This window comes from Bombina bombina, chromosome 6 (genome assembly GCF_027579735.1).
Source record: "Bombina bombina isolate aBomBom1 chromosome 6, aBomBom1.pri, whole genome shotgun sequence".
Taxonomy (NCBI): Eukaryota; Metazoa; Chordata; class Amphibia; order Anura; family Bombinatoridae; genus Bombina; species Bombina bombina.
In genome coordinates, this window is record NC_069504.1 from 866,038,625 (window position 1) to 866,064,067 (window position 25,443).

Here is a 25,443-nt window from a genome sequence, read left to right on the forward strand (position 1 = left end):
CAACCATATATTCAATTGTCACTATGCAAAATATATTAGTCCATTTCCCCAGTACATATTTTGGTGATGAACCTTCTACCAATAGATGGGCCTGTGTTACACATGTCAAGGAACTTTCAACCAATAGATGGCGCTATAGCGTGTTACACAATGTCCATGTATGTGAATGGTTAATTTATTTTTAATTTTTTTTTTTTTTATTATTTAAAACAGGTTCTTAAACAGCTCTTGTTTATTTTGAGTTTAAAAGGAAAACATTTCTCTGTAATTTTAGTTAATGCTCTAAATATAAACATTAAAATGTTTGTTGCTGGTTCTAAATGGCATACAAGCACTCAGTATCATTGAACATGAGTTAAGTATTTTGTTGCCTTGCCCACCTCTTGCATATTACCAACAACCATTGAACATTAATTATTTTGCTGTACAACATGTTTGTTGAATTCATTTTTTGCGACTGCCAGTTATGTGTTCAATTAATAATGGAGGTGGACAAATTATATGGCCTTGCAGGGTTTGGCAGCCTTGAACCACCCACCCCGCTCAACCTTTTAGTCACACAAGTGATTGTACCTTTTTGGGGGATTAAATGGTACAACATGGACACTAACAGTTGGAAACATTTGTACCTTATTTACCACTAAATGGTAGATATTAGTTCAAGTTGTAATTATGATCCATCGAGGGTACAACCATAGCAGTTGTACCCCAAGTGTTCACAAATTTACCCCAACCATACCCTTTTTTCCGACAGTGTAAGCTATGCATGGAGTGTGCAAAAATAAACTAAAATATCAAGAGTGCATTTGTACACGAGAACTTCCATTTTTTTATGCAACCAATTTCTACATTTAGATGATTAAATACCCCAGTTTAGCAAACTAGGAACATTCGGGGTGGGGAATTAAAACAAAAAATATAAAGTCAGATGAACTCATTTCAGAAAGGTTTTTATTTAATCTGTGGAACAATAGGCTTCTTAAATACTTGTTTCCTAATTACATCAACACAGATCGCTAGTACAAAACATATGCATAGAGAACCTATGGTGATCAGCACCCAAAACTCCAGTGAACCAGAATCCTGAGTCTCTGTCAGAGTCTTGATACTATTTGGTTCAATTATCATTAAAGGTCCAAGAGTGGCCAAGCCATGTTCTTGCTCGGAATCTGTGAGGGGGAAGAAAAAAAAAAAAAAAAAAAAAAAAAAAACTTTATTTATCATTCCTCAGTTTTGCATAACCAACACTGTTCTAGAAATATACTTTACCTTTGAAATTACCTTTTATTTCTACAGACTGCCTCCTTATCTCAGATCTTTTGACAGACTCTCATTTCAGGCAATTAGTGCTGACTCATAAATAACTCCACGTGCATGATCACAATGGTATTTATAGGAAACACATGAACTAATGCTCTAGCTGTGAAAAACTCAAATGCATTCAAATAAGAGGCAGCCTTCAAGAGCTTAGAAATGAGCCTACCTAGATTTAGATTTCAACCAAGAATTCTAAGAGAAAGCTAGATTGATTTAAAAATAAAAACCACGTCCTATCTGAATCATGAAAGGATCATTTGGACCTTACTATCCCTTTAATGTTGATTGGTAGAACTGGTGTTTATTATCTTACAATGGTAGAAGTAAGACAACATGGATGTCTTTTTTGGGGGAGGGGGGCACACACTTTTTTGCCATCTTCATACTTTTAGAAAGTGGCAGCATTACCAAAGGAGCATTTTTACTAGCACATAGAACAAAGATTGGCACCTAAAGTAAAGCACGTTAGTGGCAATCCAACCCAATTTTTTTTTTTTTTTTTTTTTTTTTTTTAAAAAGCTCCCTTTCACACTGTGGCACTCCTAATGCTGCTCATGACTCCTAAGGGAGGATACCCAAACTTTCATTGGGGCAATATACCTTAGGAGCTCTTGCCAGTACTTAGTAGACTCAAGCAATATCACTTGGTGCAAATTTTACACAGGAATAGTGTTATATATCCACACACAATGACTTTTTTCCCTTACATGGTCCAGCTTGTCTTTTTCCCCTTCCACCACCTATATATGGTCCAATCCTCCTGCTCTGGGGAGAAACCATACAGTTGCCAGTGTCACAGCACCTACAGATGTTAGGTGTTCCTTCAACAGGAGACCATCTGTAGGAAAAAATAAAAAGCAAATAGCTGTATGAATATAACTTCGAGACCACACATTAGGGTAACTTTAAAACATTGTTGCTGAAGGTTAATCCAAGGACTAGAAACTCTCCCCCACAGTGGGCATCTAATGTCAAATTTAACTGTCTGACCCAACACTTTATTTAAGGATATCAATGAGTAAGAAAATTGTGGGCTTAGAAAAAAAAAAAACAAACACAAACAAACGACTTTAAAGTGTCGTTCTGTAGTCATCAAGTATAAATATATTTTACTGGTTCTTGCAAAAATCTAGTTCTCCAAATTTGCATTCCCATTTACTCACGAGTTGGTGCTTTTGCTGAAGGAACAAGCTTTGTTCACAGGATCAGGAGTTTGAATGACTGCTACAGCTCTCAGATTACAGGTTACATAGATCTGAGGGGAAAAAAAAAAATCCCAAACACAAAATTTATTTTAACTTCAACATACACCGACTTAGAGGGCACCCACATCCCTAACAAAACATAATTAAACTACAGTTAAGACCTTTTCTTACCATAGATGCATCTGTCCCAGTAAATCTGAATGCATCAACCATGAACTGAAGTTTATTGGATTGGGTCCTTGGGGATCTGAATGCAGAGGAGGAATCCTCTTGTTTTCCATCCATCAAGCACCTGGAAGCCACCTGTAGTTTAACATTTGTTTTATAATCAGTAAACATTTTAATGCATGCTGCATTACTTACCCATTCAATGCAATGATGTCGTAATGAGGATCAGACGATACATCTGGGTACAATGTAGCCACACAGCTATCAACAAACACCATCATAGGCACATGGTTGGCAGTATCCAAAGAGGCTTCAATATGGAAGACATCACCCAAATGGAAGACTGTAGAAGTTCGTGGAGCGCTCCAGTCATCTGATGAAGAAAAACTATTAAAAAAAAAAAAAAAAAAAAAAACCCAAAACCAAGTCTGTTAAGACATATCACCCACCATTCATGAGTTGCAATGAGAAGGAAAGCCTTTCTTCCACAGATACTGTTGAGCTAAAAGGAATCCATGTTGGTTTGATGGCATTACTGCTCACATTGGCATTTCTGTAAAGGGGAGGAAAATCCATTTAGGTCAATGTTTGAAAGCTGGCTGATGCTACATAGTGCAGTCTTGTTGATCATTAGTATATTTTGTTTTAAGTGAGGGGAGCAAAAATAAACAAAGTTACAGCATTTGGCATCACAACTATATTCTACCCTTTGTCCAGAAACACCTCACCTTTGATAATAACATTGGACTAAAATCTTTGCCGCATTAGTCCTGATGATAGGAACATTACCAGAAGGTGTTGGGCTGTATGTCAGCTCTGTGCTATAGATCAGAAAATCTGGGGTCATCTGCAAATACAAAAGATTGCAGATTACTAAGGATGAGGTTAAGTTACAGACGGGAATAATGCCTTTAAAGGGACATTAAACCCAAATGTTTCTTTCATGATTTATAAAGTATGTAATGTTAAACAACTTTCTAATTTACTTTTATTATTATCTATTTTGCTCCATTCACTTTATCCATTGCTGAATGGCTCAGTAGCTGCACATAGATGCCTCGTGTGATTGGCTCACCCATGTGTATTGCCATTTCTTCAGAAAAGGATATCTAAAGAACGAAGCAAATTAGATAATTGAAGTAAAATTGGAAAGGTGTTTAAAATTGTATTCTCTACCTGAATCAAATGTAGGTATAGTGTCCCTTTAACTTGTGACTTTTTTTTTTTTAACTCAATGGCAGGGAATTTAAGCAAGAAGACTAAAAACACTGGGTCAATAGCCAACAAAGTAAGATCCTTTATCTTGGTATTTGAAAATTCCTAAAAAAAAAATAAAAAAAATAAATAAAAGGAGTATATTAGCATTCTAGAGGGGCAAAAAAACAAAACAAAAAAAAACAACAACCCTATCTTGAATATTACTTTAAAATAAAGTGGCTGTTAGTACTTTTTCTAGCTTTCACAAGAGGCAATATCAAAATGACAGACCAATCTGGTATATAGCACAAGGAAATCATTTCACATGAAAAGCAGTTTAAGTCTTATAGGGCTAATGTAAGTTATGATAGAAGAATCATAAATAAGGTGCTGCTATCCCATATTCTGTATAATGGGATCAAAACAAGTGGAGAATGGGCAGAAAGAGTTAAATAATGAAAACACATATGCACAAGAGTTTGTGTATATAAGACAGTATCTTATCCCAGTTAGTATTAACACCTCAGTTGAACATATCCTAAGCCAAGTGCAACAGTTAAACAAATTACATTAAAGCTGAAAGATAAAAGGGTAAAACCCTTACCTGTAAACTGTTTCCACACTCTTGCAGCCCATTCTGAAACACAACACTGTCTTCTCTCTGGAAGTTGGGCCTACAGAGCTCAGTTCCAAGAGTAAGGTCTGAAACCTTTATCAGTTTTCCTTTTCTAAACAGATCCTTCAGAACAGTGACTACCATGCTATCCTCTTGACATTGGACTGTGATAGGCTGCTGCTGGGACAGTTGTCTTGACTGTTCTACTTGGGGATATCTCCTGTCATATTGCTGAGCAACACCAATTACAGGCTGATAGTTATTCCACCTAGTCTCCCCTTGTCTCCTATTAGGAGGCGGAATATTCCACTGGCAAGTTACAGTTACCACAAAACCCAGCAACAGCCAGTTCAGAATCACCCACAAACCCATTTTGCTTACAACAGATGAAAAACAGAGAAAAACAAAACCTTTATACCCTCCCACCACCTGCAAATGCTTTACACCTGTGGAAAGACTCACACCCAGTCATCTATTACACATAACTCACCAGTGACGTGCAGTGAGGTCAGAGGCAGGTGAGGCACTGGCTAGGATATGCTTCATTTTTTAGATATCCTTTGTTGAAGAAATAGCAATGTACATGGGTGAGCCAATCACATGAGGTATCTATTGTGCAGCCACCAATCAGCAGCTACTGAGCATATTTAGATATGATTTTAAACAAAGGATATCAAGAGAATGAAGACTATTATATATTAAATGTAAATTGGACAGAGGGGGTGAGAGAGACAGAGGGTGAGAGAGAGACAAAGAGAGACAGAGGGGAGAGAGAGAGACAAAGAGAGACAGAGGGGAGAGAGACAGAGAAAGAGACCATGAGGGAAAATGAGACACGTAAGGAGAGAGACAGAGGGGGTGGGAGAGACAGAGGGGGGGGGGAGACAGAGGGGGGGGGAGAGACAGAAGAAAGAGACAGAGTGGAGAGAGAGAGAGAGAGAGAGAGAGAGAGAGAGAGAGAAACACAGAGGGGAGAGAGAGAGAGAGAGAGAGAGACAGACAGACAGAGGGGGAGGGAGAAAGGGAGAGATGGAGGGGGAGGGAGAGAGAGAGATAGGGGGAGAGAGAGAGAGAGACAGAGGGGAGAGAGAGAGAGAGACACAGAGGGGAGAGAGAGAGACAGAGGGAAGAGAGAGAGAGACAGAGGGGAGAGAGAGAGAGACAGAGGGGAGAGAGAGAGAGAGACAGAGGGGAGAGAGAGACAGAGGGGGAGGGAGAGAATGAGAGAGACAGAGGGGGAGGGAGAGAATGAGAGAGACAGAGGGGGAGGGAGAGAATGAGAGAGACAGAGGGGAGAGAGAGAGAGAGAGAGAGAGAGAGAGAGAGAGAGAGAGAGAGAGAGAGAGAGAGAGAGAGAGAGAGAGAGAGAGAGACAGGGGAGGGGGGGAGAGACAGGGAGGGGGGGGAGAGACAGGGAGGGGGGAGAGAGAGAGAGAGAGAGAGAGAGAGAGAGAGAGAGAGAGAGAGAGAGAGAGAGAGAGAGAGAGAGAGAGAGAGAGAGAGAGAGAGAGAGAGAAGGGGAGGGGGGAGAGACACAGGGGAGGAGGGAGAGACACAGGGGAGGGGGGGAAGACACAGGGGCGGGGGGAGAGACACAGGGGAGGGGGGAGAGACACAGGGGAGGGGGAGAGACACAGGGGAGGGGGAGAGACACAGGGGAGGGGGAGAGACACAGGGGAGGAAGGGTGGGGGAGAGACACAGGGAAGGAAGGGTGGGAGAGAGATACAGGGGAGGAAGGGTGGGAGGGAGATAGTGCAGGACCAAGAGTGTTCAGATTTGACCTGCACTAAAGGTTGCCATGATGCTAAACAGACTAACTGTAGCTTCTAATTGGTCATAGCAAGAAGTTATCTTCAAGTGGTTTATCCTTATTCTAAAGTAGGAACCACCCCCCCTTTTTTCCCAACAAAATAAATTTTAAATGTGTGCAGACTTTATGCAGTGCTGCTTGCCAAGCACATTATACATATAAAATGAATTTCCCTTGAATAAATAAAAAGCATTTAATATACAATGAGACAAAACTATAAAGATATAACTGTATTCACACCATCCTTTACAAGTTCCCACCTGTTATAATGACTGTTAACTAGAGGAGTGACAGAACAGGATAAAAACCATGACAGCAAGCAAGTAAAAAGGCTGCATGGAACAAAAGTCTGTACTTTCTACAGCAAAGCACATTAAGCAAGCTTCAGTCTATGCTGAAAATCCCTATATACATTTTTTTAACCATGTAAAATATTCAGTATAAATTTGCATTTTGTTTTATAAATAATTATTCTATATATTATTTTTCATAAAATGTATAATGTGGTCTTAAAATTTAAATGAGGATACAATTATATTTAAAGTGCTACAACATTGAATTATCAGTAAAAAGAACTACAGAAATAGAATAACCAATGCATAAAAAAGTTCATGTGCCTGTGTTTTGAAATCTGGCAGGCAAGAGGTTAAACAAGATACTGCAGCAATAGTTTAACTATTTTATAAAACAGGCTCAAATTGTATTGTAAAGGTTACACTGAAGAATTTAGGGAAATGTTCAAATACAAAATTAAATGTAGTATTTTGTCTCTGTTAAAAGGATGTTTTTCAATTGCCCTGAAAATATTCCATTGGGAGGACTTACCTTCAGCTGTGGGGTTTCCATAAACATGGGGATCCAGGGAAAAAGAAGAAGCTGAGGTCCCCAGTAGGAGCAGAGTATAGATCCAGGAAGTGCACTGAAGGCTGCAGCAGCTAGCTGGTTGCTTAGCAACCGTTACCGGAGTCTTTTCCCTGCATGCTGTCTGTATTAGAAAGTCTCCTGTCCTGTATGCAGTTGCAGTGCACGGCCATGCAGATTAATATGAAACAAAAATATCAGAATCATTTGTGGAATGCTTCCAGATGGATTAGAATCATTAGATATATAGCTCTAATGATTCTAATCCATCTGGAAGCATTCCACAAATGATTCTGGGATATTTTTGTTTCCTAAGGTAGGGGGATCAGCAGCTCAGTCTCTGTCACGTGACTCACTGTGTGTGTACTACTGTACTCCGGCTGTAATAATAAAATAATATTCAATAGTTCTTTTCAATTGCAGATTTCAACTCAAGACCAAGTTCTATCTAGACTACTGCTGTCTTCTTGTCACTCAGTCACCCACCTATGACCGTGCAGTGCCGCACTGACTTCCTCTGAGTCTCTGACTCACTCAGCTGAGCTGACAGCCTGCCCGACATTCAGTCCAGTCCACCAGTCCTCCCACTCCACACCCGGTCCGGTCGTAGACTGTCTCAGTGACTCAGTCCCTCGCCGACAGTACACAGTAGTTAGTAGTAGTACATACATAAGATTATTACACACAACACAGCACACCACCTGACCCTTCCTTCCTGTCCTCCTGACGCAGACGCAGACCTGCCTAATTTCCCGCCCGGTAACTCAGCCCAGAGACTCAGACATACTCATGTCTGATTGGCTGAGGGGCGGGCAGGCAGGGCTGAGGGCTCCTCAAGCCTCCGGTGGGAGCAGTATATGGACCGCAAGAGACTGCTGCACATAGCTATTATTCCAGTGGGTGGCAGTCTTTAGCAGCCCATATACAACACATTCCTGTTACATTCATATTGCGCAATGAAAGGATAGCTCGCCTCTTCTTTCTTGCACAATATGAATGTATATTACGTTTTTTGTTTTTTTTTAAAAACCAAAATGGAAATAAAATAATGAATTTGGTGGAGGGGTGGGGGGGTTGGGGGGGTCACCTTTTAAGATAAAAAAAAAAAAAATGAAAATAAAAAAACATTATTTTTTTTAATTATTATTTTTATAAATAAGCCTGTAATGCACCATTTGGCCAGGGGAGGCACTGCCTCACCTGCCTCCTATGAGTGCACGTCACTGTAACTCACTATAGGAACATGAAAATGGTTTAGATCATTTCCACCAAAACAAAGCTTATATAGAGAATTGTGAAGCTCTCTGTTGTATATAATGAACCTGATATATCATTGTTCATGTTACTTTTATGTTCTCTAGTCTGAGCTGTGTCATACAACATATAGGTACACTGTGATAATTAATGCAAAGATGCAAGAGCACACTAAATACTGTGTATCAAAGAACTTACAGTTTTGTGAGTCCTAAAGTGGTATTTATTAAAATGGATGTGTTTCACTATAATTGAATACAATATAAATATTTTTAATGACAGTATGATTGATAATAACTATACAACTGAGTAAAGGTTGTATAGAAAAAAGAAAAGTTGAATTGTGCAGAGCAGACACAGTAATTTAATGCATATATTATTTACCACTTTACTAAATGGCTGTGTATTTAAAGTGACTTAAAGGGAAAGGAAAGCAAAGTTAAACTTGCATGATTCAGATAGAGCATGTCATTTATTTTAAAGGGACAGTCTACACCAGAATGTTTTTGTTTTAAAAGATAGATAATCCCTTTATTACCCATTCCCCAGTTTTGCATAACTAACACAGTTATATTAATAGACTTTTAACCTCTGTGGTTATCTTGTATCTAAGCCTCTACAAACTGCCCCTTTATTTCAGTTCTTTTGACAGACTTGCAGTTTAGTCAATCAGTGCCTGCTCCCAGATAACTTCACGTGCATGAGCACAGTGTTATCTATATGAAAAACATGAACGGTGAAAAATGGTTAAAATGCATTCTGAAAAGAGGTGGCCTTCAAGGTCTAAGAAATTAGCATATGAACCTCCTAGGTTAAAGGGACACTGTACCCAAAAAATTCTTTCGTGATTCAGATTGAGCATGAAATTTTAAGCAACTTTCTAATTTACTCCTATTATCAAATTTTCTTCATTCTCTTGGTATCTTTATTTAAAATGCAAGAATGTAAGTTTAGATGCCGGCCCATTTTTGGTGAACAACCTGGGTTGTCCTTGCTGATTGGTGGATAAATTCATCCACCAATAAAAAATTGCTGTCCAGAGTACTGAACCCAAAAAAAGCATATATGCCTTCTTTTTTAAATAAAGATAGCAAGAGAACAAAGAAAAATTGATAATAGGAGTAAATTAGAAAGTTGCTTAAAATTGCATGCTCTTTCTGAATTACAAAACAAAAATTTTGGGTTCAGTGTCCCTTTAAATACAATTAGGGAAAAATATGTAGCAGGGTTTGCCATAAGAAGTTAGCAGGGTGCATTTTAAGTTCTGAGAATTAGAAATCCACAATTTCTAAGCTAAATTACACTAAAGGGGATAAAAGAAAATGAATGCATCTTGCAAAGTGTTTTTTTTTTCTTAAAATGAACTAAACTTTTTATATTAAAATATCAAGGTGTTTACTGCCCCTTTAATTAGGTGTGATGAGTATACAGGCATGTGATTATCTGCTCCAGGTGAAAAGGATCTACAAGTGGTGGGAGGGTATAAAGGCTTTTTCTATGCAGTATCCCATGGTGTTTTCCATGCTGTAGCCAGAATGGGTTTGTGGTGGAAACTGAGCTGGCTGTGCCTGGTGTTTCTTGTAGCTAGAATAACATGCCAGATAAATGTCCCTGCTCGGAACTGGAGACAAGGGGAGTCTTCGTGGCGCAGCAATTTTGCTCAGCCTGGGATTGGAGTTGCTCAGAGTTTTGACAGGGGATATTCTCAGATGATTGGTCAATCTAGACAGCTGCCTCAGCATCAGGCTATCAGTGTTCAGTGTCAGGAGGACAACATGGTGGTCACTGTACTGAAGGATTTGTATGGGAATGGAAAGCAGGTGAAGGCCTCAGACCTCACTTTAGGATCCCAGCTCTGCGGGCCCAGTTTCCAGAGGGAAGACAGTGTTGTATTCCAGAATGGGCTGCAGGAGTGTGGAATCCAGTTACAGGTAAATGAGGCTATAAATCTATTTTAATTACCCCCCTTCCCTTTTTTGTTTTGTTTTTGTTTTGTACTACTGGTTTGTTTTTTGGGAATTCTTGTGCAAATTAACGAGGCATAAGTTCCTAAAGCAAAAATTTGCTAACTTATAAGAATATCTTAATGGGAAACTAGTAAAAATGTAACTCAAGCCTTGACCACAGCCCCCCCATGTGTGGGTTTTTTTTTTTTCCCTCCTCTCTCTCTTCTCTCCCCCCCCCCCCCCCACTACTCCAGAGTGTTCTGAATACTTACCCTGCAACAGATATTATAGCTATTTAATTCCTAGGTGTATGGCTCATTTTTATCTCTTGCTATGGCCAATTACAAATAGATAATGGTTTTGTTTTTTTTCTAAAGGCACATATTAAAATTCTTTCTAGAACCATATGTTTAACAGTGTGTAGGGGTGTTTCCTGATTACACTAATATATTTTGAGTTGTCCTTTTTGATAAGCAGCAGTGTTCCAGAACTGGTGTAAATCATACACTTCCATTTTCACTTCAAATTTTAAACATTTTTTTACTTTTAAGCTGAAAAAATGGTTCTTTTATTTCCATTTTTTTCTCTGAAGTGGCTGGTGAACAACCCTTTCATGCTAAGTCTTGTTATTTTTACAGTTGTCTTTTCCCTTATCATTGCAGATGTCCCCAGACTTTGTAATTTACAGCACAGAAATTACATACAAACCAACTCCATTAGGTAATGCTCCAATTGTCCGGACCAATGATGCTGTCACTATAATCAAGTGCTATTATCCAAGGTAAGTGAAACAAGTAGAAAGTAATATTCAGTTGTACATCCCTACTATTATTGAAACCATCCAGTTGCTTTTTATTTAAACTCTTTGCATCTTTAACTAGGATATTTTTTTCCTCCCTCAATTTTAGACATGGTAATGTAAGCAGTGATGCAATTAAGCCAACATGGGTACCCTTCATCTCCACTATATCTGTGGAAGAAAAGCTAGTCTTCTCTTTACAACTCATGAACGGTAAGTTTATATTAACCTACATAAATTAAAAGGTCTGATCTCTGTATAATTAAATGCTCTGCTTCAGATGACTGGAGTGCTCCAGAAACGTCTATGGCCTTCCAGCTGGGGGATATCTTCCATATCGAAGCCTCTGTGGATATTGCCAACCATGTGCCTATGATGGTGTTTGTTGATAGATGTGTGGCCACATTATCTCCAGATACCAACTCTAATCCGCGTTATGACATCATTGACTTGAATGGGTATGTTTAATCTGCAATATAAATGGGCTAATAACTGGAGCTAGAGACTGATCACATTCTCACTGACAGGTGTCTGCTGGATGGAAAGCAAGAAGATTCCTCCTCAGCATTCAGACCTCAAAGACCCCAGCCAAACCAGATCCAGTTTACAGTTGATGCTTTCAGGTTTAGTGGGATAGCTGTGTCCACAGTAAGTATAGAGTAGTTATACAAAATTTATTTAGATCTTTGGTTGGAAAGGATCCTTTTTGTTCTAGGAAACAAGTAAAACAATTATAAATGTCCCCTCTCAGATCTACATAACCTGTAATCTAAGAGCTGTTCCAGTCACCCAGACACCAGATCGTATGAATAAGGCCTGCTCCTTTAGCAAAATCACCAACACGTGAGTAGATGGGAGGGGGGTACAGTTACAGATTCTATCTTCTCTTTATGTGGGGAGGGTGTTTTTTTTTCTATAGTTCATATCTTAAATCCTGTAGCTGTCTACATGTTGGACATCTGTTAGAATACTAATTTAAGGAGTTAATATAATTTACTATTCTGGAACTTCTGGTTTAATCTGGAAACTTTGTACCCATAGTTGGTCCCCTCTGGAAGGCACCAGCAACATCTGCATATGTTGTGACACTGGAAACTGTGCAGTCCCTGATGGCCAGAGCAGGCGGATGGGGTCATATGCTGGTAGAAGACATTGGAAGAGAAAAGCTGGACTTGGTGAGTCGGTTAACAAAGAAAACTGTTGAAAGGAACAGTCTCATTTTAAGCTTTCATGAATACAATAATTCCAACTTTCATTATAAAATTGTGCACACTTTCTGAAGTACCGGCTCCTAACGTGTACAAGAGTTCACCCTGAAGACGCAATAAAATACTGTATTGTAATGATACAGGAGATTGGTAACAAAAAGGAAATGTTTGCATTTCAAATGCAGTTTTGTTTAATTTTTTTTTTTTTTTTTTTTTTTAAATGCATATCTTGTTAATTTTGCTGTGTTAATGGTCCTTTCAAGGAAAGCAGGTTGCTTTAGTACATATTAGTTTGCATAAATTCCTGGTTGCCAACAAGTATATTTTGAGCATCCTAATATTTAGAATCTTAATATATAATACTTGGTATCTAGTGTGAAAATTGGTTTTTATGCTTCATTTCAGATCACACTACTGAGCAAGGCTTGGTTGCTCTTGGACCACTAATGGTGGTTGGACCCAGTAACCATAAAGAGGATCACTCTGAGCAAGGCTTAGTTGCTCTTGGACCACTAGTGGTGGTTGGACCCAGTAACCATAAAGAGGATCACTCTGAGCAAGGCTTGGTTGCTCTTGGACCACTAATGGTGGTTGGACCCAGTAACCATAAAGAGGCTGAAAACAAAGCAGCAGTGGTGGTTGGACCCAGTAACCATAACAAGGATGAAAACAAAGCAGCTGCTATAAGGCAGGAGCCCATACACCTTGAAGTCTGGGTTTTAGTAACAATAACTTCTCTAAGTCTTGCCGTTCTTGTGGCTTGTGCTGCTGTGATTGTAAAATATGTATTTAAGAAATAGCTCATGTTGATAGAAAAAATAAAATATTAAACAAATGCTTTATCCTGTATTGTGGTCTTACTGAATATAGGTGTGCTTACAGAAAGGTAACCAAATATAATGGCTTCAAATAGATTAACATTAGAAATTGTATTTGCAGGGCTCAAAATTTCAAGCCTTAAGCCACTAACCAGCCCAAAATGATACTCGCCACTAAACCCCCCCCCCCTCTTTGCATGTGTTAAAGGGCCACTAAGTAAATATTTTCTATGCCTGTTACTAACTAACTACCCCAAATACACTTTTTATCAATAGCATTTCATTAACATATCTCTACTGAATATCAAATCTTGTCTGCAAATTTAATTGTTTTCCAAACCCACTCCGTGGGTATCCTTTGCTCTGTACCAATCCGTTAACAATACCTAGGTTTCAAAATGGCGCTTTAAACAATAAGTTATTGGTTTAAGTATTTTGAACACAGTGCTGAAAATAGTGGGCAGGATGTGACATCGGCGAATAAGATAACTTTTAGAACGTTATGAAACTTCGTTTTGGAGAAAATATAGGTCAATAGGTTTTAATTAATGTTTATTAACTTTAATATGTTAGTTGTTTAGCTTAAAAATTATAACAGAAAGTAATCATTTAAGCCAATGTGCAATTTTTTTTTTTTTTTTTTTTTTTGTGCAGTCATTTTGTTTTACCATAAATTAAATGCTACATACAGTAATTAACAAAAATGCATAACGGCTAACATCGGCTGATTCTAGGGAAGACAGCTAGACAGAAAATCAAAGTTGTTGAACTGACAAAGCAGAGTGACATTAAAGGATTACTTTCCGTTATAATTTTTAAGCCAAACAACTAACATATTAAAGTTAATAAACATTAATTAAAACCTACTGACCTATATTTTCTCCAAAACGAAGTTTCATAACGTTCTAAAAGTTATATCTTTTATTCGCCGATGATGTTACGTTATCCTGCCCACTATTTTCAGCACTGCATGTTCAAAATACTTAAACCAATAACTTTGTGTTTAAAGCGCCATTTTGAAACCTAGGTATTGTAAACGGATTGGTACAGAGCAAAGGATACCCACGGAGTGGGTTTGGAAAACAATTAAATTTGCAGACAAGATTTCTGATATACGGTAGAGAGATGTTAATGAAATGCTATTGATAAAAAGCGTATTTGGGGTAGTTAGTAACAGGCATAGAAAATATTTACTTACAGTGGCTCTTTAATGTGAGGTCATAGACCTGGAAAAATTGTTTTATCTAATCTATCTTCACTCCCTTCTCTCCAGTTTTCTTTTTACTCCCTCCCTTCTCTCTCAGGCCATATCTTCTCTTTACACTCTCTCCTCACTCTATTTTATTTTTTACCCTTTCTTAACACTATTTCCCGACTTTCATTATTTCTCTCTGCCCTAGTTTACCCTCTCAGAAGTAACAGTCTAAGCACAAATGGGGTCCTTATAGCCCTAGAGGAATAACATATCCTTGCCCTTTCATGGATATGTAATTTCCATTTAGAAAATATTTTTGTAGACATTCACTCACCACCTAAATTTCCACTTGCCAATGGCCCTGCTTTTTGTATGTTGCCCATTTCTGGTCTCAGATGGATGTGTGTGCTCTATGCCTACTATTTTTTGCTCATCTGGAGACAAAAGGCATGTGCATTCTTTTTTTGGAAGAAAGAGAAAAAAAAATCTCAAGAGACATATGTGCAGCCACCAATCAGCTAGCTCCCTTCCTGCTTCTCAGCCTACCGGTATTCAAGAAAGGATGCCAAGAAAAAGAAGCAAATTAAAGGAACACTGAATCCAAAATTTTTTTTCTTTCATGATTCAGATATATCATGAAATTTTTAAGAAACTTTCTAATTTACTCCTATTATCAAATTGTCTTCGTTCTCTTTGTATCTTTATTTGAAATGCAAGTATAGATGCCGGCCCATTTTTGGTGAACAACCTGGGTGTCCTTGCTGATTGGTGGATAAATTCATCCACCAATAAAGTGCTGTCCAGAGTTCTGAACACAAAAAGCTTAGACACCTTTTTCAAATAAAGATAGCAAGAGAACGAAAAAAAAATAGGAATAAATTAGAAAGTTGCTTAAAATAGCATGCTCTCTGAATCACAAATGAAATCATTGTTTTGTGTCCCTATACTGAAAGTGTCTATTCAGAAAAGTATGCTAGTTATTGTACCCAAGTAAACTTCATTTTTATACCAAAAATGCAGTGCACAAATTTAGATGTATAAATAAAAAGTTAAAAGGGATAAGAGACCAAATTTAAACTTGCAAGGATCAGAGCATGGAATTTAAGACTTTTAAAATCACTTCTAATATCAAATGTGCTTTCTCTTGGTATCCTTGAAAATGAATACGCTGATTGGTGCCTGCATACATTTTGTCTTGTGATTGGCTAAGCTGCTAGTAGTGCAATGTTGTTCCTTCAGCAAAGGATAACGAGAGAAGCATTTTTGATAAAATGTGAATTTGAAAGTTGTTAAAATTGTACTATCCAAATCCTAACTAACCTTTTTTGGGGTTTCCTGTCCCTTTAAGAATTACATATGACAAAATGTAAACCCTAATATAGCCGATTACAGCTTCAGATAAAAAATTGTCAATCTGCGCTGTAGTTAAAAATGAAAATTTGAAACTAATGCCACCTAGAAATAAAATGAAAATTTACAGGTTTTTTTTTTTGGTTTTTTTTTGTCGAACTTATTTTTTTCTTCACCCCCCCCAGTGCAAAATCCCTAATAGTTCTGTATTCTGGATTGTTTTTAACAAAGCTTATTTTCATATATAGTAAAAAATAAATTGAACATATTAAATGCCCAGAATTTTAAAGTAACCTGGGTCTTTTCTCCATGTGTATGGAGGATGATTTCTAAAGAAAATCAATTTTCAACTTGAGTAGAATTGTTTGTACCAAAACAATGTATTACTTGATGAAGGCAATCCTTCAATGGGAGATCAGCAAATGTCAAGCCTTTTTAACTTTGAAATTGATTTGGTCATTTAAATGTTATATTACAATTACATTTGAATATTTCCTACAGGTACGTATCCTCTGGGATCAATATAATTACCAATACTTTGCAATATTTGAATCTTCTTCAATAATAAGGAAAGTAACATTTCATTAACAAATGTAGCTAAACCCTAGTTTTAGTGAAAGTACCAAAAAGATTGCCCTGGAACGCTCACTCTGTATTTTTACTTTTTGAGGAATACCTTAAACTAAATCTGTTAAAGGTTTCTTTTAAGAATTGTCTAAATCAGCCCATTTGTGTGACTGACCATTTAACAGAATAGATCATTTTAGAATATGTAAAAAAAAATTAGGTTCTGATCTAAAGATCTCCGCTCCTTTAAGTTTACCTAAAGTATTGTCAGTACTTGTGTGTGGTCCTTCAAAGAAATTTAGAAAGGTCAATTTTATTTATCCATGTTTGGTTACAGATATATAAGGCCTTCTCTCCCCCCACCTCCACACACAATTTATTTTTGTTTGATTTCTCTCCATGCCAGTAAGTTTATCTAGTCCTTTGTCTCAAGCAATGAGTGCCATGTATTCTTGTCTGTGGCCAGTTAGGGACAGGTATAAATGGGTCACAAGTGTGTGTCATAAATGACATTGTTAATGGGACAGTAAAGTCAAATTTATTTCAGACAGCATATGACATTTTAAACTCTCCAATGCACTTCTATCAGATTTGCTTAGTTTTCATGGTATTGTTTGCTGCCCTGAGCCTACCTAGTTATTATTTTTAACAATGCACTGCTGGCAGTTGGTAGCTACACATTTATGCTTCTTGCAATTAGCTCACCCACTATGTTCAGTTAGGTTTCAGTAGTGCACTGCTGCTGAGCCTACCTAGGTTTATTATTTTCACAAAGTATTCAAAGAGAATGAACCAAGTTTGATAGAAGTAAATTGGAATCTCAAAACTCGTATGATCGAGCACATCATTTTGATTTAAAGGGACATGAAACCTTTCTTTCATGATTCAGAAAGAGCATGCATTTTTTAAACAACTTTCCAATTTACTTCTGTTATTTTAGTAGATTCCTTCTCTTGTTATCCTTTGCTGAATGATTTATCTAGGTAAGCGCAGGAGCAGCAAAGAACCTAGGTTCTAGCTGCTGATTGGTGGCTGCATATATATATATATATATATATATATATATATATACTGATTGTCATTGGTTCACCCATGTTTTCATTTAGAAACCAGTAGTGCATTGCTGCTCCTTCAACAAATGATGCCAACCTAATGAAGCAAATTTGATAATAGAAGTAAACTGGAAAGTTTTTTAAAATTGTATGTTCTACCTAAATCATGAAAGAAAATGTTTAGGTTTCATGTCCCTTTAATCTAAGTCTAGGGGAAAAAAATTATATATACTTTTTTTTTTTTACATCAATTTGTACTACAAAATATAGCTTATACAATAAACCATTATGCATTCCCTATGTAGTTTAACCAATGAGAAGAACTTAAAAATCTGAAACAAAATCCTTTATTTAAACTGGTTTGGACCGGAAAAGGTTTAGCTTTCAGAATAGTTTGGATTTTAGAACATTTGCATCTGTAAAATGGGACCAATTGTAAACAACTGTATCTTATGTCATTTTGGCAATAATTACGTCATGATACAGCTTATAAGTATCAAAAATTCTATAATGGTTCCATCAGTAAGATAGTACAGTACTGTAATCAGAAAGGTATTATAGAATAGTATTTGCATTTTACAACAGACTTCTCTGCCTGTGTCTCTGATTTTTGACTTACTGGTGGGAAACAAATGGTAATTTTTAAAATTTACTAATGAAAGTCTGGATTTGAGAGTATGTACCTGCATTTTCTAAAGGGATATATTGTGCAAGTGTGTACTCATAAAACACTGATTTTACTTGATATAGCAAAATTAATGTTTAGGTATATTGAAAAGTTTTTCTTTCATTTCTAATTGCTGGAGTTGGGATTTGAGCCCATGAAACACTGTCTCTAAACATTCATTCTTATACCAAAATAAATCTAAAGATAAATTTCACATACATTTTACATCAAACCCAATTTTTTTTCTTCCATGATTCAGATAGAGAATGCAATTTTAAAGAACTTTCAAACTTACTATTTAATTTGCTTAATTCTCTCCATTTTAGAGTACACTGTCCCTTTACACTTTTCAAATGCATTTGTACTACTAATAAACTGTTATACCTTGCATAGGGACAGTTTGCCAAGGGTATTCAAATGGATATTTTTTTTTTCTTCACTCAATTCAGCACCTTAGACCTCACCTTTTCAAACTATGAATGTTTTACACAAATTATCATCTGTTTATTTATAATTGCAGTGAAACATTTTGGATTTAAAAATGAGAATTATAAATACTCTAAATTATATAAAACACATTATAAAAAACCTGCATTCATCCAAGGCAGCTCAGAGATGAGCCAGGGGTATCTGATCCCTGAGTGTACAAACATTTTACCCCCCACACACACACACACACACTCACTTACTCTTCAGTGAAGAAAACAATCACACAGAGTTGTAAATAACCAAGTTGTGTGAAAATCCTAATAATCTGTCTGTTTTATATAATTTTGTGTGTGCTAAAGCAACAAAATAAAAAATAAACATGATTCAGAGCATACACTTTAAAAAAACTTGTTTAGTCTTTGTTTATTATCTAATTAGCTTCATTCTCTTGGTATCCTTTGTTCAAAAGCATACCTAGGTAGGCTTAAGAGCAGCAATGCACTACTGGGAGCTAACTGCTAATTGGTGGCTGAGCATACTATAATTGCCTCTTGTCATTGGCTTACTAAATGTGTTCAGCTAGCCCCCAACAAAATATACCAAGAAAATAAAGCAAATGTGATAAGAAAATTACAAAGTTCTATGCAGTTGTTTGCTCTGAGTCATGAAATAAAAAATTGGTTTCATATCTTTTTATTTAAGATTTTGCTTTTTGATTTTAATGGTATTGAAAAAATTTTTTTTTTAAATAAACATATATAATGCGTTCCTGTGCAAATTCAGCCTGAATGGGGGTGAATGTGTTGAACCCCAACAAAATCTTAAACACACAGTTAAAATCCCACCAGAAGTAGACAACACATTGCAGCTCATGAGCAGAATAGGGCAGTGATTGGCTCACTGACTGTGATTTCCTTAAAGGGACAGTATAGCCTACATTTTTTCCCCTTTAATTTGTTCCAAATTATCCATTTTACTTGCTGGAGTGTATTAAATTGTTTTACAAATATCTCCTTTCATTTTTTTGTTATCCCTGTGGTACCCCTAGTCCCTACTTATACTTAAAGGGACATTTCAGTCAAAATTCAAATGCACACAGATGAATTAAGTATATTGGAAAAAATGCTTCTAGTAAAAGTTATTGTTTTAGTGTTAGCATTTTTCTCTGCACGTGCAGGTGAAGCATAGCTAGATATTTTCAGTGAAACAGCATTTTAAATACTGAAGCTGCTAAGAAAACCAGTGGGAATTGGATCATATCAGAAATTATGCAAATTGAGTCATTACCAGATAACACAACACCCTATGCTCTCTGAACAAATGCTACGTTTAAAACGCTGGTACACGGAGCATACTTCGGTACACTCTTGAAACAGCTATAACTTTTATTAAAAGCATTTTTGCTATTTCATGTATATTGAAAAAATGCTTATATTCAAAATGGAAATGCACCAATGCACATTTTAATTTTTGGCTGGAATGTCCCTCTAAGTATTGGCTATAGAAAAGGTGTGTAAACATAGCCAGCAGAAAAAAAAATTACACTCCCAGTGGCGGATTAGGAAAGATAAGCAATTAAATGTTAATTTTCAAAAGCTCTCTTTAAAGGTACATTCTAGTCAAATTTAAACTTTTGACAGCAATTTTAAACAACTTTCATTATCAAATTTGCTTTGTTCTCTTGACATTTTTTGTTGAAAGCTAAATGTAGGTAGGCTCATGTGCTAATTTCTAAGCCTTTGAAGGCTGCCTCTTATCTCAGTGCATTTTGAAAGTTTTTAACACTTAGACAGTGATAGTTCATGTGTGTCATATAGATAACATTGTGCTCACTCCCGGGGAATTATTTATGAGTCAGCACTGACTGGCTAAAATGCAAGTCTTTCAAAAGAACTGAAATAAGGGGCAGTCTGCAGAGGCTTAGATACAAGGTAATCACAAAGGTAAAAAGTATATTATTATAACCGTATTGGTTATGCAAAACTGGGGCATGGGTAAATAAGGGATTATCTATCTTTTTAAACAATCCCATTTTTGGTTTTTACTCTCTCTTTAAGTAATGTTAGATATAAGGAAGTATTTGTGTGTACAGAAAGTGATAAAATAAGGAGCTCTGATTTTCCTGCAAGCTCATCCTATATTAATGGGTTGTGGTTTCAAAGAACAAAAAAAGCTAATATATATATAAAAATGAACCTTTGCAGATGGTATAAAAAGTAATTGGAAACACATTAAAGGGACATGGAATGCAAACATTTTTCATCTTTCATGATTCAGATAGAGCATACAGTTTTAAATGCACTTGTATTATCTAATTTGCTTTATTTTCTTGGTATCATTTGTTGAAGAAGTAGCAGTGCAAAACTGGGAGCTAGGTGACCCAAAAACATGAGCCATATACGTGTGGCAAACAATTGGCAGTTCCTAAGCCTACCTAGGTATTCTTTTTTTAACAAAGGATACAAAGAGAAAAAAAAAACAAATTAGATAATAGAAGTAAATTGGAAAGCTGTTTAAAGTCAAATTCTCTATTTTAATCATGAGAGAAAAACAAAAAGGGTTTCATGTCCCTTTAAGGGCAAAACTATTTTACGATGCACTGTCCCTTTAAGGGATGCAATGGATTAAAGCTGTGAAGTGAGATAAGCACATAGCTTAAAGGGACACTGTACCCAAATTTTTTCTTTCATGATTCAGACAGTGCATGCAATTTTAAGCATCTTTCTAATGTACTCCTATTGTCAAATTCTCTTTATTCTCTTGGTATCTATATTTGAAAAGCAAGAATTTAAGTTTAGATGCCAGCCCATTTTTTGTGAACAACCTGGGTTGTCCTTGCTGATTGGACAGAACCAATAAACAAGTGCTGTCCATGGTCTGAACCACAAATTGGCTGTCTCCTTAGCTTAGATGTCTTCTTTTTCCAATAAAGAAAGCAAGAGAACGAAGAAAAATTGATAATAGGAGTAAATCAGAAAGTTGCTTAAAATTGCTTGCTCTATATGAATCACAAAAGAAAAAAATTGGGTTCAGTGTCCCTTTAAGTACTAAATAAGGGCTGCCTGCAATACATACCATCTTCTTAGCATGATACAGCCAGTGAGACAATTAGGAGTAGTTTATGCATGAATCTACCAATCACCTGCAATGTCCTGTTCAAATTCTGCAATTATGGTTGTTATTATTATCATTATTATTTTAGCTACATTTAACCTCATTTAACCTCTTTGTGAGGGTTTAAATGTTCTAATTTGTTATATAATTTCATTTTTACAGTACTGTCCCTTGTTAACTGTTAATCAGAATCAAAACACTGGTTTACATCCTAAGCTAATAAAAAAAAATAAAAAAAAATAGAACAGCAGCACATATACCAAAATTCAAAGAATTTATTGCCAAGTATACACCCACAACATTCCAAGCTCACGGTTTTAGGACAACTACAAAATATACATAAACATAATTCTTCATATTATACTTCCCCCTTAAAGGGACAGTATACACCAGTTTTCATATAAATATATGTATGTAATAGACACAACTATAACGAATAATATGCACAGATACTGATCTAAACATCCAGTATAAAACCTTTTAAAAACTTACTTAGAAGCTCCCTGTTAAGCACTGTTGAATAGGTTAGGCAGGGACACCCACTGAAATTGGCTGGAAAGCAAAAAGGTCAGACACTACCCCCTCCTTTGCATATGAAAAGACCCATTATACAACTTCTAAAACTTTGGGGCTTGGTTAGGAGTCTGAAAATCAGCACAATGTTATTTAAAAATAAGCAAAACTATACATTTTTTTTTAAAAAAAAAATCTCTATGGGCTATATAAATGGATCATCTACTAAACATTTATGCAAAGAAAAATCCAGGGGATAATAAATTAGCTTGATTGGGAATAATACTATAGGACTAGATACCTTCAGTAAAAATGTTTTTAAAATGACAGCCCTAGACAAGACCATAGTTTGAGGAAGGGGCAATTGACCCCGGTATAGGTAGAAGATGGGTGAACCGAGCCCAGGGGGTGGATGTTAAGGGAGGAGTTTAGAGTAGGGTATAAAATGGTGGGTATAGCCAGGAATAGGCGTCAAGAAGTTACAGATTACGTGCGAGCAGAACCTGCTTCTACTCGCTCTACCTACCTTCAGGAGCGGACGGCAGTGGATGTCATGGCGGAGTTGTGGGACCTCTTACAGGCGGTCACGGCCATGGCTCAAGCCAGGGAGTGGGTGATGGAGCAGTTGGCGGCATCCGGGATGGAGACGGCTGAAGAAGGCACAACAGAAGGCAGAGGCAGGACTCCACGGCCGAGGGGGGACAGGCTGGCGAGGAGGGCTAGGCCGCCTGAGCGACTGAGTCCAGAGATCAGGACCCAAAGGATGGCAAGGACAGCCAGCACCAGGAGGAGAAGCAAGGGGATTTCACCAGCCGGACTGGAATCTCTGGGAGGAGCGAGCTCTACGCCGACTAGGCCTGCTAGGTTAGGTGGGAAGACAGCGCCGAAGTCTGATGCGGCAGGAGACAGAGCGGATGACGTCAGCGCCCGGCAGTCGGGCGGCGGACAGGGGAAGCCCGGGGTGGAGGGCAGGCCTCAGCCCGGTCAGAGGCAGGAGGAAGGTAAGTGGAGGGCAGAGGGGACCCAGGATATAGGGAGCAGAAGTGGATTGGGTGGATGCCGCCTGTGGCATGCATGGGGGCACATGAAGCAGACCTTGGGAGATAATGGGGTGTACTTTGGGTTGGTGGGTAAGGAAATCCTGGCGGCAGTGGATTCATGAACGCCAGAGATGGGGGCAATGTATTTATGGGGGCATGGCATGGTGGCGATACGACAACGGATCGCCGTGCGACCACATATGAAGTGGGACGATCGCAATATGGGAATTTAGTTGGAAATGAAGACCCCTCTTTGAGATGGGCAGTCCTTTCGTGGAGCAGGGGGAGCAAGTGTCGGGGGAGGAGCGGGAGCAAGCACCTCTGTAGCGATCAGGAAAGGACTCTCTTTTCAGTTTAATGATGGGCAATGTCGTTTTGCAGGTGCCTGTAAGTATAAACATTAATGTTCCGGTTATGGAGGGGCCCACACCTTCTCCAAGTGTTTCAAGCAGAGTAGGCAGGGTGGCAAACTGGGAGAGGCGGGTTTACAGGGCCCGGACCCCAGTGAAGGTCACAAGGATGGTCCCGTGGCTAGAATGATACGGTAAGGGAGGCACTAGTCAGCGGGATGCTGAAGTACTATTGTCTGGTTTTAGTTCTGGGTTTTGGATCCCATTCAGGGAAGGGGGGAGTTGATGGTGCATGGGAACTTGAAATCTGCTAAGGAATATCCAGAGGTCTTGTGGGGTAAGATATTGAAGCAGGTGTCATTGGGTAGGATGGCAGGGCCTTTCTGGGAGCCTCCATTGGCCAATTTGAGGGTTTCTCCATTTGGGGTGGTAACTAAGAAGGCCAAGGGCCAATTCCGGATGATCCAGCACCTATCCTTTCCGAAAGGGGCTTCTGTTAATGATGGTATTGACCCTGAGATTGCTGCGGTTCAGTACGCGTCATTTAACAGGGCAGTGGAGTTGGTGCGCAAAGCTGGGGTAGGGGCTTTGTTGGCCAAGGTGGATGTTGAAGCGGCCTTTCGGCTCTTGCCAGTTTATCCTAGGTGTCACCACTTATTGGGTTGCTTTTTTGAAGGGTCGTACATTGTGGATCTTTGTTTTCCCATGGGCTGTTCAATTTCATGTTCATATTTCAAAAAGTTTAGTTGTTTTATGGAATGGGTGGTTAAACAGAGATCGGGGCTTGGTTCGGTTGTCCAATTTTTAGACGTTTTTTTGTTTGTTGGGTCGGATGGGTCTTCAGTCTGTACAGAGTTGATGGAAGCCTTTATGGAGGCGGCAGCTGATTTTGGAATACCAGTGGCGGAGGATAGGTCAGAAGGTCCCACGACTAGTTTGAGTTTTATTAGAATACATATTGATACAGTTAGGATGGAGTGTAGTTTGCCCAAGGTTAAGGTGGAGAATTTGCTGAACAAGATTGAGTGGCCTCTGGGGAAGCAGAAGCTTTGCCTGAAGGAATTGCAGTCTCGGATTGGCAAGCTCAATTTTGCATGCAAAATTATTCTAGTGGGGAGGGTCTTTACGAGGAGGCTGTCGACAGTAGAGGCAATGATGCCCTTTCATAGGATTTGTCTGAAAAAAATGTAGGGTGGATTTGAAGGTTTGGTGGCAATTTTTGAAGAACTTTAACGGGAGGACAAGGGTTCAGGAGGTGGGAATGTTGGATTCGGACATTCACACAGATGCTTCCGGGGCATTGGGATTTGGGGCCTTTCTGCAAGGGAAATGTTGTATGGGACAATAGCCGAGAGACTGGGTGGGGGCTGGACTGACTAGGAATCTAATGTACTTGGAGTTATTCTCGTTGGTGGTGGCTTTGCATGTTTGGCCTGATATGCTGTCTGACAGGTGTGTGATTTTCCATAAACTGTTTAACTGCTTCATCCCCCCCCCCCCGTTTGTTGCGTCTTTTTGTGTTAAAATGTTTGCAGTGCAATGTTTTGGTTAGAGCTGTGCACTTTTTGTTAACTGGCACCAGATGTGGAGGAACAAGGGGAGGAATGTCTGGAAGTCCTTTGGGAGATGGCCTTTATGACAGACTGAGTTTGGTGAGGGGAGCGTTAGCTCATGGGACATGGAAATTATATGTGCAGGTATGGTCTTTATGGGGACACTGGTTGCAAGGAACGGGTGTGGTCGATTCAACGGAAGGGCGGATAGCTGCACTTTTGGATTGGATGGAGGAATGGGGGAATGTGGGTATATCAAATTCCATGGTGCAGAGGAGGTTGGCAGCATTGGCATTTCTGTTTCAGCTGATGGAGTTGGAGGACATTACTAAATGCTTCATGGGGAAGTTAGCAGCTAGAAGCCTGTGCAGGGGAAGGGTGGAGTTGGATGGCAGACGCCCAGTGGTTTTTGC

At 38.3% G+C, this 25,443-nt stretch overlaps 2 protein-coding genes across 2 annotated transcripts; one reads left to right on the forward strand and one right to left on the reverse strand.

Annotated features, from left to right (window-relative positions):
* Positions 1–951: 951 nt before the first annotated feature.
* LOC128664712 (zona pellucida sperm-binding protein 3-like) lies at positions 952–4,674 on the reverse strand. Its single transcript, XM_053719520.1, has 8 exons — positions 4,492–4,674; positions 3,419–3,537; positions 3,140–3,243; positions 2,886–3,063; positions 2,694–2,814; positions 2,481–2,572; positions 2,025–2,155; positions 952–1,169 (listed from the first exon to the last, which is right to left on the reverse strand). The coding sequence occupies exons 1-8, from the start codon at positions 4,645–4,647 to the stop codon at positions 952–954; spliced, it is 1,119 nt and encodes a 372-aa protein (XP_053575495.1). The 5' UTR covers positions 4,648–4,674.
* Positions 4,675–10,183: 5,509 nt separating this feature from the next.
* LOC128664713 (zona pellucida sperm-binding protein 3-like) lies at positions 10,184–13,182 on the forward strand. The gene is made up of 8 exons (XM_053719521.1): positions 10,184–10,360; positions 11,038–11,156; positions 11,284–11,387; positions 11,455–11,632; positions 11,702–11,822; positions 11,926–12,017; positions 12,216–12,349; positions 12,788–13,182. Exons 1-8 carry the CDS (start codon positions 10,205–10,207, stop codon positions 13,180–13,182), a joined length of 1,299 nt encoding a protein of 432 aa, XP_053575496.1. The 5' UTR covers positions 10,184–10,204.
* Positions 13,183–25,443: the final 12,261 nt, after the last annotated feature.

Bases quoted from the DNA above. Each gene is read 5' to 3' on its own strand.
- LOC128664712 (XM_053719520.1), bottom strand. From the start codon at position 4,647: ATGGTAGTCACTGTTCTGAAGGATCTGTTTAGAAAAGGAAAACTGATA. The intron at 3,244-3,418 runs GTGAGGTGTTTC...TCCCCTTTACAG, and splicing joins GTCCAATGTTATTATCAAAG to AAATGCCAATGTGAGCAGTA. The intron at 1,170-2,024 runs GTAAGGGAAAAA...TCCCCCTCACAG, and splicing joins AAAAAGACAAGCTGGACCAT to ATTCCGAGCAAGAACATGGC.
- LOC128664713 (XM_053719521.1), top strand. From the start codon at position 10,205: ATGGTGGTCACTGTACTGAAGGATTTGTATGGGAATGGAAAGCAGGTG. The intron at 11,157-11,283 runs GTAAGTGAAACA...CCTCAATTTTAG, and splicing joins ATCAAGTGCTATTATCCAAG to ACATGGTAATGTAAGCAGTG. The intron at 12,018-12,215 runs GTGAGTAGATGG...TTGTACCCATAG, and splicing joins TTTAGCAAAATCACCAACAC to TTGGTCCCCTCTGGAAGGCA.